General features: G+C 44.2%; 1 protein-coding gene across 1 annotated transcript in view; it reads left to right on the top strand.

Annotated features, from left to right (window-relative positions):
- The window catches only part of rnf19b (ring finger protein 19B), a 34,327-nt gene that overhangs the window by 10,610 nt on the left and 7,712 nt on the right, over positions 1-16,005 (top strand). The window contains exons 2-3 of the mRNA XM_047605898.1: positions 3,552-4,883; positions 13,451-13,650. Coding sequence (XP_047461854.1) covers positions 4,210-4,883; positions 13,451-13,650 — 874 coding nt within the window. The 5' untranslated portion in view covers positions 3,552-4,209. The remainder of the gene's footprint in view (positions 1-3,551; positions 4,884-13,450; positions 13,651-16,005) is intronic.

Below are 16,005 nucleotides of genomic sequence, written 5' to 3'. Positions count from 1 at the left end.
CATCACGTCTCCAGGGAAACGAAACCCTCGGTGAATGATCCATTCAAATTTTATTATCTCAGGACTTAACGCTGATGTAATTCCCACAACAAACCAACATGAAACATGAAGCTTTAGTACAGTTCTACACAGCTTTGCAGTTACGTCTAGAGACGTCATTATGCCAGAAATTCTTCAATCCTTGACATTCGATGAATGTGTTTCATTTTAGATATTTTGGCCTGGTTGAGTTTGTGTCAAGTCAGACTGTGAGAGGATGCATCGAAGTGAAGACGCGGTGAAGTAATCTGAACAAGAAATCTGTCTCTGCTCGCTCGCTCCGATCTTATCTCTTGTGAGAAATAAAAAAAAAATCTCCACCAGCTATATTCCATCAGCACAAAGAAAAGCTGGATGCGTTTGATCATCAGGCAGCAGAACAGAACAGAGTCATCGTGATGTCACATCCTGTTTCTGTAGAAACAGTCAGATGAATTAACAAAAATTAAACTTATCCAAAATAAATAAATAAAAATAACACTTGAGCATGCTTCAACATTATGTTAAATACGTGAAATGACAGAAACCAAACTTGAAAACAATTATTTGACGTGTAGTTTAGTGTTTTAATTCTAAGACCCGCCCACTAACATGTGGAGGAGGTGGAGCTTATGTGACCTATCACTGCAGCCTCCAGACACCAGGGGGAGCTCTACTTATTTTGGTTTCTACACCTGCATTAAAAGCAATAACTCATCTTACCAGTGGGTGGCAGTGGTCTGTGTTCATCATTCAAAAGTTGGAAACAGGAAGAGCTACTGTTAGCTAAGAGGCTAGGACGCTAGGAAGAGCTGGTCTTTCCTGAATCACACGATCAGCTGATCTACACTTGAATGTTCACATGAGACGAAGGTGAAAAAGGAGAAATGAACTTTGCTGTTTTCTCTTCCTTTCGCTTCTGTTTGACCTTAAGACGATGGCTGGTGTTGAGCTGCTCTCGCAGTCATTAACGGATGCTAACTGGTGGATATCCTCCACCTCGGTTTGGTTTGTGTTTTGTCTTCCTCTTCCCACGTCGCCTGCAGCGTGTTTGCTTAGTGGTGCATGTCATCTAATATCTCTTATTAAAGGCTGTTTACACAGCACACAGCAACTAACCGTTTATTTATGACTTCCTGGTTTATGGTCACATATGTTTGTTTTTTTTTTTAAAACAGACAAGTTCCCTTGAAGCCACAAACCGATCTGTGGAGGTTGGAGTTTAACAGTTGGTTATACAAGAAACAACACCACCAAAGATTTCCATTAAAATAGAAAATGCTTCTTCATAGATAAGAAATTATGATGAGTCTTTGACGTACACGTTGAAACCTGTGCATGTTGTCTTTCTCCGTCCTTCTATGAGTTGTTATGAGCTACAGATGAATCTTAGATCAAATAGGAAGCTTTTCTTTTTCTACTTCTACTATCAGTCCTTCTTCTTCTTTTTGTCTTGTATCACTGAAAACATTAGTTTAGCCACGTGGACAACAACGTAGGAGACATGGAGACATCTTTAAATTTCCTCCAGAGCAGCCATGTAAATGAAGCCAGTGCCTTTGGCCAAGACAGAGATATGAGATTCAAATCTTTCTCATAAAACATCTTTAAATTAGATAAGAATAGATAAATGTCTGTCGTGTGTTGTTAAGATAAAACAAAACAAAAGACTCCAGCTCCAGTTATTCTTTGTGAAGAGCTTTAAAGATATATATCCTAATTAAATAGAGATGTATAACCAGTTTTTAGAGTTGTCTTGTTTTTTAACTGGAAACTCTGGGCTCAGACTTTTCATCTTAAACCTGGAAGGAGTGAAACGCTGGGCGGCGTCTCTACGCTCCGACCGCTCAGCTGATCGGTCACTTATGTGAATCCCAGCGGAGACGCACGGGTCACGGTCTCCTGAACGGTCCCAGGTTTACTGGGTCAGCGTCACCCTGCATGTGTGTGTGTGTGTGTGTGTGTGTGTGCGTATGGCCTCTACTAATCAGATTTGTGGACACTAAGTCAATCAGAGAGAGGCCGGTCAGTCGTCGGCTGGTGGTCAGAGAGAGAAAACCAGAACACATCTGCACCGCTGGAGGAGTATGTATGTGCTTCCTGAGTCTGTTTAATTCAGTTTAGTATCGATTTATTATTTTAATTTTTTTTAATATTTTTGCGATAACTGTTGAAAAGCTTTGTTTCGGCTCCATGAACCTGAACGAGTTGTCTGATGGGTTTCTGAGCTGAATTCACTGGAACAGTCACGAGAGGAGAAGACACAAACAGCCACAACGTGACCTGCAAGTTAATAACACACGAGAAGAGACATAAGTGTCTCTTAAACGCACTCACAGTTGTTAGCGGGGACGTAATTACCGTGTGGTCGTGTGTTTGCTGCGTGTGTGTGTGCGTGCGTAATTATTACTTGTTCATTCAGACATGTGTGCGTGTGTTTGTGTGTATACGTGTGTAATAATCATCTGCCAGTGTGTGTGTGAACGCAATTATCACTTTTCATGTGTGTGTTCATTCAAAGATGTGTGTGCGCTCATAGGTGGCCGGATGTGTGTGTGTGTTTTATACAATCTTGGCCGGTCCTCACTTCTTTACAACACTGTTTGAGGGTGTGTGTGTTCATGCACATAGTGTGTGTGTGCAGGATTTTGTCTGTCACTGACCATCAGGTGGTGTGTGTGTGTGTGTGTGTGTGTGTGTGTGTGTGTTGGGGGGAGGGGGAGTTATATTGTGTATAGATGTGTGTGTGTGTATTTCTTCTCATATAAAAAAGGTGTTGCTGTTTGTGTGTGCAGGCCTGTGTGTGGTGTGTATACATGCGTGTGTGCATGCGTGTGTGGGTGATGATTTTCAGTTTCAGTGCATTATTTTGTTTAATGCTGGTAAATGTGTGTGTGAGTCGCTGCGTCGATGTTTGTGCATCGCGTGCATTCCATGTGTGTCGGTTCTTTCTTGACTGCGTGTGCGTGTCTGTTATTTCTTTTCTTTTCTTTTTTTTTCTTGGTGTGTGTGTGTGTGTGTGTGTGCACATAAGTGCCCGAGTCACAGAGTGGGTCGCTGTTTGCCTCGCTCATAGTGAGCGTCGCCATGGCAACGGCACTAGCAGCACAGTGTGAAGTGGAGGAAGAGCTTGCGGTGCTCAGCGTGAAGCAAATAGAGAAAGAGAGATAGAGAGAGAGAGACGGCTTTCACACGAGCACCCGATTGGTCGGAGCGGTTGGTGATGTCATGTGGTCAACCGGTGGTTTGCCTCCTCTTGCAGATGTGTTCCCATTAATGTTTTAATTACCGGCTACTTAACAGACGCCGTGCAACATTTTCTTGCCTGAATGTGTGTTTAAGTATAACCAGAGCTGATAGATTGTCTGCGCAGGGTCAGAGGGGTTAATGAGCAAATCGAAACCGGGAGAAGAGCAAAGCAGAGACAGACTGAGACTGACTGAGAGAGAGAAGGGGAGGTGAGGGAGGGAGGAGGTGTGTGTCATACTGAGCATGCTCTTTGTGTTAACTTCCTGCTCTCTTCTTCCTGACAGAAAACCGTTCAGAGAGAACCGGCGTTCAGCGAGATCGGGAGGAAGACGAACGAGGAGACGCTCTGAACGAGAGGAGCTGAAGAGAATCAAATCACATCTGAGGAATTATCATCGCCACGGTCAGGCTGAACCAGGATCTGTGGACTTTTCTTTGCCTTTTGCTTGTTTTTTTGTTTTTTTAATCCTCTCTGTTTTTGTGATTCCTTGAAGCTGAATCTTTTCGCTCAGCCGTGAAAGTCTCCGTAATGTTTGTCCGCGGCGTCTGCCTGAGAGATAAAAAGCTCCGGACTCTTTTTTCTTTGTAAACGTTTGTTTCGCCAACTTTGAGAGAAGCCCTGGGAGTCGTGGGGGATTTTTTTTTTCCTCCACCACTTTTAACTTGCGGCTCTTTAAATGAGCGGTTTTGTATATCTCTTATCTCCCTCTGTCTTTCCCTGATAACGTTTATTTCTTCCCGTAAAAACTAAGAGAAGGCAGCGACTGTTTCTCAGCCCGGAGCCAGTAAAGCATTTGCATTCTGGTTCGGCTTTCACCAGAAGGACAAGTCCTTCCTTGTGTGTCTTACAGAGTGTGTGTTTGTGTGGCCAGAGTGTCCCTCTGTGATACTACGTCGTGTTTCGGGGGACAATAACCGACCCTGTGTGTCTCCCCTGGGAAAATGGGATCAGAAAAGGACTCGGAGTCGCCTCACTCCTCTGTGAGCGGCGTCCCCAACCCTAAGTGCCGTGCGGCGGGCAAACGCCAGGGCCGCATCTCCTTCCACAACTTCTTCCACAGCAAACGGGGGTCTCGGGGTACCCGGCCCCCCAAGGGAGGGGCCGCCCCCCCTTCATCGCATCACCACCACGCGCAACAGCAGCTGCTCCCGTCCTCCCTGGGCTCAGCGCCGGCGGCGGCCTCAGCGACGCCCACAGCGACGACCACCGCCGCCGCCACCACAGCCGCCACGACCCCCCAGGACGCCGCCTCAAGCACCCCCTCGAAGCCGCTCTCCTCCAGCCAGCCGTCCCTGGGTGGAGCCACGTCCTCCGGGGAGGCCAACCTCCTGGAGTGCCCCCTGTGCCTGGTGCGCCAGCCCGCCGACCAGCTCCCCGAGCTGCTGGGCTGCAGCCACCGCTCCTGCCTCTGCTGCCTGCGCCAGTACCTCCGCATCGAGATCACCGAGAGCCGGGTCCAGCTCAGCTGCCCCGAGTGCGCCGAGAGGCTGGCCCCGCGGCAGGTGGCCGACATCCTGGACGACGCGGCCCTGCTGGACAAGTACGAGGAGTTCCTGCTGAGGAGGTGCCTCGCCTCCGACCCGGACTGCCGGTGGTGCCCGGCGCCGGACTGCGGGTAAGGGACCCTCACTCGTCTCCTCTTTACTCTGTGTTTGCTTCCGTCCTGTTTCAGGCATTCTTCATGTGTTTATTGGTCTTTAAAACTGTCTCCACCCAAGAACCCAAACACAAATCTGATCACGTACAAACAAGGACAAGAAACGAGGCTGTAGATCACAGAGCTGGAGCAAGCGAATGTCTTGGGAAACAGTTTCGGTCAACCTGCCGTTTACATACTTCAGTGACCTTCATGTGAAACAAACTCGCGACAGTTTCAGTCCTTCACTCGCGTTCGGCTACAGATCCCAGTGACAACTTAGAGTAAACATTTACAGTAAGCTTCAGGCCTGGGCTCATTGTTGCTTTGTTTCCAACTTCCTGTGGAGCTATCTGATTGGAGACAAACACGAAACGCCTCTGGAGCGGTTCGAAGGTTTCTCCTGGAACTGAGATAAACTGTAATAACCCTTGAATGGCGGAATTCACCATGAATCATAATAATAAAAAAAAACACCGGTATCTGTGAGAAACAGAAACTGTTGTAAACTGAAAACAAAGCAGAACTGAGAGACTTCTCAGCAGCCTCAGTTTCTGTAAGCCTGGAGACATAAACAAAGTTAGGGGCTTTATTCAAATTGACATCTGGCTTTAATTGCCGCACATTAATCTCAAATGGTTATTATATTACAATTATCACACCAATAGATCTCTTTTGTCTTTCTTTTCTCTCTCTGCCACACCATCCGGCTCGACTCTCTTGCCGTTGCTGTGTTGTTTCCTCATCTTTATGCCGCAACTGACTGGAATTCAGACAAACACTGTTGCTTCACAGTAACTGCGTTTTACCGGCGGGTTTAAAGAGAACAGGATTCTCGCGTTTCGAGAGAAAAGAGAGAAAAGGCGGAGGGGCGGTGAAGTCGAATTTGAGGTTCACGGGAGAGGAGCCGTAACTGGGTTAGAGGCTCTGTGGGCTGGCCTCGCGGTCCGATGGTTTTGGAGGTAGAGCGCCTCTCGTTAGGTTTCTGGAACAAATGAGAGGCGTTCGTTTTCATCATAGAAAGCAAGGGGTGATTCACTGTGTTTGTGTTTTTGCGTGTGTGGGAAGGAGGAACACAGATATTCTCTGATATTCTCCTGCTCTGGTTTGGTACAGTCATAACAGGTATTTTCACGGGGGAAAGCCAGAGCGTCTGTGTGGTATCTGCATAAATCTGACTGTGCGTGCCTTTTGGTTTGATTCTCTCCGTCTCTTGTTTCACTGTCTTGTCCCCACAGATGCAAAAAAAAATTTTTTTAAAAGAGTAGTGGAGGGTTTATTTCAGATATTTTACACTTCTGTGTGGCCGACATTTTATTATTTGACATCTAGTGCTCAAAGTTGACCTGATCATGGCCTCAGAATACTATTTATGCAAGTTTACAAACAGAAATACACATAAAGAACAGAGGAGCCTTAAAACCAAACTTTGTTACCCCTAAAATTAAAAAAAGAAAGTGTATATTATTATCTCAAAGTGCTGCTAAAGTCTCTGTTGACTAATGCTAACATTAGCATACGTCCTAAAATAACTCAGTGTGGCTTTTAAAAGGCTAATTAATGTGTTTTTGAGAAGTTTCCACGTTCACTAAAACCATTGCACTCGGCAACTTTAAACCCACAGCTCTGTTTGTTCCAGTAAGACGACAGGAAATAAGGACACTTACAGCTTCCTAACTTCAGTAAATATGAAGCTCTTCTCCACCAGATTTTCCCTCACGTGTCTTTCTCTGCATTTTTAGCATCTTAGCTTTCAGCTTGTTTGAGGGCAGCAAGTAGCCATTTCTGGGTTCAAATATAAATATGAGTATATATATATACTGTATATCTAAATCTAACCCACACTTGTGTCGATAGATTCGATTCAAAAAGCCCAAACCTCTGTAGGATTCATCCTGTGGGGATCATGAATGTCCAGTTTTAGGAACAAAATGACACCAACTGAGCTTGAGAACTGATTCTGCCCATCGTCTCTATTTCATTTTTGTTTCTTTTTCACATAGTTCCTTGTTTGTCCAGCGGAAGTCTGAGTTCAGTACAAATTCAAATGAACCTCAACAGACATTTTGTGACAAATATTCTAAGTGTTGTCGTGTGTGGACTTAAAGCCAGGCTTAATTTAAAAGTTTAATTTAACTTTATTTCCCGAGAACTGTCACTAGACTTTACTAGCCAGGTGGGAGGGGTTATCGCCCCTCCCACCTGTGTAAAATAAACTGTGCCTGTCTGCGACCAGAGCAAATAACAACATTACAGTGTTGCCACCGTACACATGGAGGATGTGTGGGGACATTCTGGCCGGCTCTAGTGGAAAAAACAACAACTTCAGAGGGAGGTTTATGAAGGTCATGTAACCAGAGATAAGCAAGGGGACAGACGTAATTTAGTCCAATTTCCTGGTTAAAAAAAAAACACACACACACACACACACACACACACACACACACACACAAACCCTGTGTTTGTGTGAGTGTGTATAATCAGTATCACAGGAGGAGAGGTTGGCTGCTGACCTACATATTTACCAGGACAATCCTTTCTGTCTGACGCCAACGGTGATTCAGCCCCCTCTTTAACTCACACCAGTTGAGTCCAAATTGTTATTCCCCACAAACGACCAGGGCTGCAACACACACACACACACACACACACACACAGAGAAACACACCTGAGAGCAGCTGGCAAACTGCTAGCTACTGACGAGGAGGTGTCTACAGAAACTGTGAAATAGGTGCGAACGTCTGCAGTGTGACCGTAAATGGTGTGTTTGACGTTGTGGGCGCACATGTGTGTGTGTGTGTGTGTGTCTTTAAGGGAAAGTTATGTAAATGTGACCTTATTTCTCTGAGATATCCAGAGTCGACAACGATAACGACCTCACTTATCAACACAGAATCTTTGCCGTCTGAATTGACTTCAGAACAGAACGCGATACAAAAGACTTTCTCTTATCAGTTGACTTTTGTTTAACTTTCGGACGGAGCAAGATATGAGTGAATTGTCACAAGACCTGACAGGAAAATCAAAGCTGAGGTTTCACTTTCTCTTTCCTCCAGCGGAGACGGTTGCTTTACATCTCTTTGAATCAATGTTTCTGCGCGTGCTGATAGCCGGCGATCCGGTTAACATTTCCTTCCGAGATTTAATATTTAAATGCTATGAATCTGCAGATGAATTGTGTTTGAACTGACAAGTAAAAGGTTTATGAGGAATCATGCACTCAGGATGTCCAGGAGAACCACTACGTCCAAAACCCATAAAGTTTCTGTATTTGCCAGTGGAGTATTAGCAGAGAGTGCGTCTTCATATTTGCATGTCTCTCTCTATCTCACCGTGCAACCACTTCAAACTCGGTGTACTCACACTGTCTACCAGCACACATTTTATCCAAAGATATCTGCACCATATATTCCATCCAAACTCTCCACGGTCTGTTGAAGTCTAACACCTCAACCGTACAACATTGATAGGTGATTAATGATGTGCTTCAACCGCTCCACCTTTTCTCCAACATCCCGAATCTTGGATTTGTCTTTAGTTGTGAAATGTCTTGTATCAAAGCAGCCCTTGTCAGTATTTGTCATATTAAGACTGGATCTGTTGACAGGGTGTTTCATTTGCATCATTTGCTTTTTACATCAGATGCAAAAGCAAATGTTAGTTTTCTTGACGTCATTTCGTCCAAATGGTCGGTTTCCTTTTTGCATCTAAATACTCAGCTGCTGTTAGTGGGTGTCCTAAAGAAGCTAGTTGTGGTTTTCTAGTGACACATTAATGTCAAGAAACTCCAAACTCAAGGTGTGAAGGTGTTAAGACGTAAGTGGCTGATGGGTGGTGTTGTCCCTGAGACAGTCCCTCGTCCTCCAGGTGTAGGTCAGACGTGAAGCCTCTTCTGTGTTGGGACGTGTGAACAAGTTGTTTCGTTTCCACTAAGTACAAAGTCTGTGGATTCCTCACTACACCGAGCTGTGTTAAAAAACTAAAAAGTTACCGCCTTTCAATTCCCCCTATAAATAAATGATCTATAAACAGAGAGCTGTTTGTAATTTATTTTTTGAATTAAAAGCTACCGGATAATCATTTCCATCTGACATGATGTAGAAAAAACCTAAACCTCAGAGTGTGCCAGGCAGAGGAGCCCCGATAAGCATCAGAAAAGCTCACTTGGCAGAGAAAAATGGTTTGAAAGTTTTGTTTGAGCGTCACCTCCTTAGATGTTTATCTCCGACCAAAGCGGTGACGTGCTTCACAAACACTTGAAACACTTCTGCCCTGACTCGCAAGTCTCAGGAAGGTCTCGACCCGGCGAGTGGTGGACCTGAGAATCCGCTGAGAGCGGATCCCGGCTCTCTGCCGCCTCCTCTCAGTTGCCATGGCGACTATTGATGCGGCATCGGGGGAGCGTTGCCAGGGGCAACAGGAGTTGGGACTTAATTAAACAGATCAATACGTCCTCGCTGGACTCGGCGCCGTGGAGCGTGCGTGTGTTTTTGCCATCATTCTGGATTTTGTGGCCGAGACGCGATGTTGTTTCACCAGCGTGAGTCACGGCCGATGAGTTCATCCCGGTGTTAAACGCAGACCGCTGTTACGCCACGTCTGTGTGTGTTTGAGCGACGGCGCTGCGTTTACGGACTCAGCAGCATTCCCAGGTGGCTCTCGGCGGAGCTGACAAGACCGTGCACGTTTCCTCTCAACACGCAGCATGTCAGCACGCCTTAAACTCCTCCGCCTCTCGTCCTCCTCCCCCCTCCTCCTCCCCCGTCTGTCATGTCGTATTTCACATTTGCATCTCAGCTCCTGATCTTACTCCCCTCTTGTGCTCATTTTGTTTTACCTCGTCTTTGTCTCTTGTTTTCCACGTCCGTCCGAGTTGCCCTGTGTGCTGAAACCTAATCCACCAATTATGAGACAGCGCTGACATCATGTTGTCTCACATAAACACTTTTTTCTTTTTTTTTTCTTTTTTTTTTTACCAAGCTGTGTTTTAAACTCGTGAGTTAGTCATTGTTTGGTTGTTGTTGCTATGCTGGTGGCGCAGGTCTGTGGAAGGTCAGACTTAAATGTCTCAACAATAATCAGAAGGTGCAGACGTTCGTGGTCCAAGAGGACAAATCAAAATGAGGCTTTTTGTCTGACATCGCCATGATGCTGATATATGTAGGTTTTAGAGAAACATATTTAAAAAACGTAGGTCCTTAATGAACATTAGGATTTTTTATATCAACAGATAATTTCCTGTGTAGCCATTTAATCAACCTTTACAATTATTCTTTTATTCAAGCACCTTCCAATAATGCCGTATTTGAAAATTAATTCTATAAATGAAGCAAAACAAAGTGCTTAACTGCCGAGTTTTTTGTTTACTTCTTTTCTGAACACATCAGATGCTGAGCAAAAATGGAACTCGTGAGCTTGTGGAAAGTCGTATACACTATTTATTAAGTTTACACCACCTGTCAATCAGACAGTGCTGTGTCTTTGCTTATTTGCTTATTATTTGCTATATTGGCAAGGACTTCACGATACGATACATATCACGATACTTGATTCATGATACGATACATTATTGCGATATTATGATATTGTTCCGCATAGTTCACTAAAATTGCATTAAATGCAGCTTAAAATACACACTGTATATATGTAAAGCAGATGACAGTGATAATTCATTGAACAAACTGAGTCAAAAAACAACATTAATCCAAATGATCCTTTTCCTTTTTATTGCACTTGTACAGAAAAACTTTTTCTTTTAAAATCGATATTGTATCAGGAGAAAAAGTATCACACCATATTGCCTTATTGATATTTTTTCCCCACTCCTAATAGCTCTTCCACTTCTGTATCTTGTTGCCTCACGTTATTTTTGGTCATTTTTCAGCATCACTGGCAGCGGGAGCCTCAGTAAAACATAATCATCGATCATTTCGGTCCTGGATGTCCCTTGAATTGGGATCAGGATGAACTGTAATCACCTGCAAATAGGTGCAAACATAATGACGTCCTCATTAGCCTCGGCTGTTCTCTGGGTTGTTTCTAATCGGCTAAAAACATTTGAAACGTTAAAGCAGCGCTGCAAAGTTTTTTTTATCAACCCAACCCATGATACCAATCTCTGTGTGAGTCTCAGTTAGAGGAGGAGGAGGAGGAGGAGAAGAGGTTGTTCATTACTCATTCAATGCTCCGCTGTTGTTCTGTTTCTGTTTAGCTTGACGCAGAGTGCTGATGCTGCAGGAAAGAAAAAAAAAAGAAAAAATGAAGCAAAACAGGCACCTCTGTGGGTTTGATTGCCTCCTTAAATCAAAAGTTTACACACATATTCCAGCCGCTCTGGTGACCCTTGACGTCTGCTCTAAACACCGCCGGGTAAATTTAAATCCAGACAGAGCTGGATCATTTTTCATATGTGTGTTTTTAGACAGAGCTGAGGCCTAATCCTCAGTCTCTGCAGGATTAACACGTCCTGTCTCATCTTGTCCGGGGGGGGGAGCAAAACTCTGACGTCTGATTACTTCCCTCATCCTGAGAGCAGACCTGTCAGAGTGTGTGAAGAGGTGATAATGAGGGACGTGTTGGGACTGCTGCGCTGGAGGCGTGCCACAACAATTACAAGTTTGTCATGTTATCACTCGTCCCTCGCTCTTTTTAGGAGCGAGAACAGAAAACCGGCCGCATCTCGTCGCCTGCTTTTGTTTTCACTCCCCCAACAAGTTTTTCACCCACTTAGCTTTGTGACAGCGTTTCATGACAGGCCTCCTTTGTGATTCCTCCGCTGATTGACACTCGCTCATATTTCCATCCCGAGCACCACTCTTTAATTTCCTTCTTTGTCTTTTTCATAACTCCAACATGCCACGCTTTTTTGGTAATTATTGCACGCGGAAACGAGGGCCGGCTGAGCTTCTGTGCACAACACAGGAAATTATTTTGGTATATTTCCAGTTAGTCTTTGTGAAGTTATGACGTTTTTCATCACATTTGACTGGCAGCAGGAAATCAGCTTAAAAACAAAACACATTTTAAATGGAAATTCAGACCGATTAGATGAATTGAACTCGACTTTTTGATTGAAACAAATGATTTATGGCAGAGTTATCTAGATTTCTACATTCAGTTCTCTCCTGCCAAACCCAGTCCACTTAAAGAATAATACAAATTATTGTCTTATTGTTGATGTCTTTTGTGTCAGTATTTCACTCTGCTCCTCCGTCCCCTCTGTTGTACTTGCTTAAAAATCCATACCAGTTGACGTCATCCCGTCTCCCTCCTTCCCTCTCACTCAGTGTTGTCAGCCATTGATCAAATCTTCTGTCTCCTCTGAGTCTACAGAGGGCTTTCAGGCTACGTAATGCGAGGTCCTATGAGAAGTCTTGAGCTCCGGCTGAGTCTGCAACATTACTAGTTACAACTCTGACGTAATATGTTCCTAAACTTGTGTTTTTAGTTCAGCGTCAGCATCATGTGCTGACGAGGAAGTGTTGCAATGTGAAGAAGCATAATATATACCAAACGTGATGCTGTCGAATCATTAGAGGTCAGGTTGAATGAATTTATGTCTCATAGCTGACTACACGCCTCTCTGTATCTATTTCAAGGAGGTGTTTGGTAAACTGGTAGACTGATAAAAAAAGATGAACAAATGGACTCATAAATAGTGGTTTTGAAGCTCAGTGTGGTGTCTCTGGTCGTCGCCATCTTGGTGTGTGGTTTAGGCTTCTATGTCGAATTAACCCCGTAGTCTGACGTGCCCCTCCCTAGTTTACGGTGACTTATGTCCCACAGTACTTTAAATGAGCCTTAAATACCAGCGAAAGGTCAAATTGGTGGAGTTTGAGTGGAGCTGAGGTGGACAGGCAACGTGTGAGGACGCCAACTTGTTATTCAAAGCTGTGGCGCCCTTGATTCTGCAGAACTTGTGTGATTTGTGTGAGTTATATGAACCTGTACAGTGGCCGTTAATGGAGACGTTATCCACAGAGACTAAAACTGTTTTTATACCCGGCTGTAAACCAGTTTATTTGTGTAAAGTTGGACATTTTAACATGGACGTCAATGGGGATCGACTCGGTTTTGGAGCCAGCCTCAAGTGGTCACTAGAGGGACTGCAGATTTGTGTTCATAGCTCTTCTCTAACTATTGCTACTCAAAGCATTTTGTGTTAACAGTGACACATCTAGCACACCAGGCAATAGAACGTTTCAGGACATTTCAGCATGTGATCTATGTACCCGACAGTAACCCATTAGGTTGTGGTCAACCCACTCCACCTACTGTTTCACCCCGTCGTGGCTTCCTCTTTACATTTTTTAGTTGTCTCTGCTCTCAAAGATCAGTATTATGGAAACAGCGTCTAGTTTACAAAACGTAGGATTTTTAGAAACTGAGAAACACGTCTGTCTTTTACACCGCAAGACTTTATTTGTCGGTCTCACAAGCTGTGGGGGCTGTTTCTGTGTTTAAGCTCCAGTTAGTGCCCCATAACTTCTTGACTCATTCATTCATTTATTTATTTATTTTTTTACCTCCTTTGTCTTTCCTCTCAGGTTTGCCGTCATCGCCTCGGGCTGCGCCAGCTGTCCCAGGTTGGTTTGTCGGCGAGAAGGCTGCGGCGCAGAGTTTTGCTACCACTGTAAACAGGCCTGGCACCCCAACCAGACCTGCGACTCGGCCCGTCAACAGAGGGCGCAATCCCTGCACACCCACAGCAACCACTCGCCCAGCTACACCCAGGAGCAGGGCCCCGGTGAGAACCTGAACACAGACGCGCACACACCTACACCCACGCGTCTAAGCCTTAAAGGAGAGTGACTGGATCTAAGAAACCACAGCCAGTCACACACACGCTCGCACAATGACTAACACACACTGTGCAGATGTGTGTGTGTGTGTGTGTGTGTGCACGCTTGGCGCAAACACAAACACAACGATGAAACATTTTCACACCTCCGAGAACTCCCCGTCTCTGTCAGTCCCTTCAGTCTGTCAGCGCGCTGAGTCAAACTCGTCTCTCACGTCTCTTGCATCTCATCTCGTCTTCTCTGGTGGAGGAAGTGTGCAGCGTTCAGTCAAGCATGGGGCGCTATTTATACCACAGTTTCTTTTTCTTTTGATACTTTCTCGACTGCAGCAACCTGCATCCTGTCAAGCTGCATTTTAAAATGTCACCAAAACATTTCGTTTTCAAGGTGAAGCAATGAGTGAGTTTTAAGTGATGCACAATCTGGTTTTAGTCCAAGTAAGTTCATCATCACATCTGTCGCACCGCTTTGTTTGTGCAATGTTTGACAGACTTCAGATTAAATGGTCTGGATGTAAAAAAAAAAAATGCATACCGGAAACTCTTGCCTGGGAGACACCACTTATCTGCCCCCTCAAAGTTTCACCTCAATTCACTCCTCATTTTTAGACCAATTTTTAACAAATTCCTCTAATTACAGGCGACTATCTGGTCATTAACTAGTCGTGTGAGCTTCAGGCGCTCGTATAAACTCCTCATTTAGAACAGAAGAAGACACGTTATCCCTTCGTTTAAGATCATGTATTTTTTAAATAAATTCAGTGTGATATGTTTTGGATTGGCTGAACACAGAAACTCTGCTCAAAGTGGACTAGAAAACGTTTAAAACTAGACCTCGGCTTTGTTCAATGAGAAAGATTTCTTACAGTTCAACTAAAATAAATCCTGAAAAATAACATGTATCTGCATGAAACTACAGCAAATAATTTTTAAATGTATTAAAATGAAATGTAATTTAATATATTGTAGAATTAGTTTTTTATATAGAAGGGGTTTGACGATAATCATTGAGACGGTTTAAAGCTGCTCAGTTATATAATAATAATAAAGTCATTCACATTCATTATCAAGAAAAGAATATCTTTTTTTTGTAATAGCTGTTAGCTTAGCTAAATATTTAATAAAACATATAAATTGGTGATTTGACTGGGCCTGAGTTTATTGCCTTTAGAAATTTGTTGCTAGGTAACTTAGCTACTACAGAAACAGACAGAAAAATCCAAACATCGTATTTAGTTCTCTAACAGATCTGTTGTGGTGATGATGGATGCAAACATGAAGAAATCTCTGCAAACATTCGCGTGTGTGTGTGTGTCTGTAATTCTAGTTTAATTGCAAAACCATTAAATAAATCTCTCCAGCTGCCCTGACTCGTTCCACGTCCGCTGTGCCAAACATTCACAGAGACTGACGGCAACCCAGAAGGCAGAAGCTGACTCATAAAAAAAAAGTAATAAATTATATATATAAAAATAATAATTATACCTGCTGCTTGGTCGACTGGATACAGACAGGAACGCTGAGAGAGACAGAGAGGAGAAGAAGAAGAAGAGGTGTAGAGATAAGAGAGAGGAAGAAAGCGAAGGCAGGAGAGAGACTATAAGGAATGAGTGGAGCCTTGTCAGCAGAATACACAAACAATAACTACACACACACCTCAGCCGTGTCTGCCAAGATGTCCTTTAAAGAGCAGAGAGGCTTCAGAATTCAAACACAAATGCATCAGAGGCCAAAGTGTTGCGGTCGTCTCCTCCATTACTCTAATGGGCTTTGATCTTACTGCCAACAGGGGAACAAGGGGAAGAATTAGAGTTTTGGTTTTGTTACTCTCAAACATTTAGTGAAGAATGGTAAATGCCGAAAAAATCCTTTTGGCAGGTAGGCACATAGCAAGTGAACCAGTCTCAACTCTCAGGTGACTGACTCCGTTGACTGACATGCGACACAAGCGCAGATGTTAACCACAAGGAAACACCATGCACGGCTTTGGTTTCCACCTCAACATTCAGCAGGCGAGTAGCCGAGCCCAGATGGAGCAGCCTAATCCACCATCCATCAACTGGGCAACAAGCAAAGTGCTCAAGCTTAAAGCCTCGGACACAACTGAACTGATTCCCTCGCCGTCCATTTCTTTGTAGCTGTCACTTAGTCACTAAGTGGAGGTTCCAGGCTGCGGTTGCCGAGGCAACTCTCGTGCACATGTTCCACCCCAAATGTTTCCGAGCGAAATAAGTAGTAGAACATAGAGAAGAGAAAATATCGCCAGTGACACTAATGCTCCATCTGTGTTAGCTGAAAACT

The sequence above is a fragment of the Mugil cephalus genome, chromosome 14 (genome assembly GCF_022458985.1).
Source record: "Mugil cephalus isolate CIBA_MC_2020 chromosome 14, CIBA_Mcephalus_1.1, whole genome shotgun sequence".
Classification (NCBI taxonomy): domain Eukaryota; kingdom Metazoa; phylum Chordata; class Actinopteri; order Mugiliformes; family Mugilidae; genus Mugil; species Mugil cephalus.
This window is presented reverse-complemented; position numbering and strand designations above follow the sequence as displayed.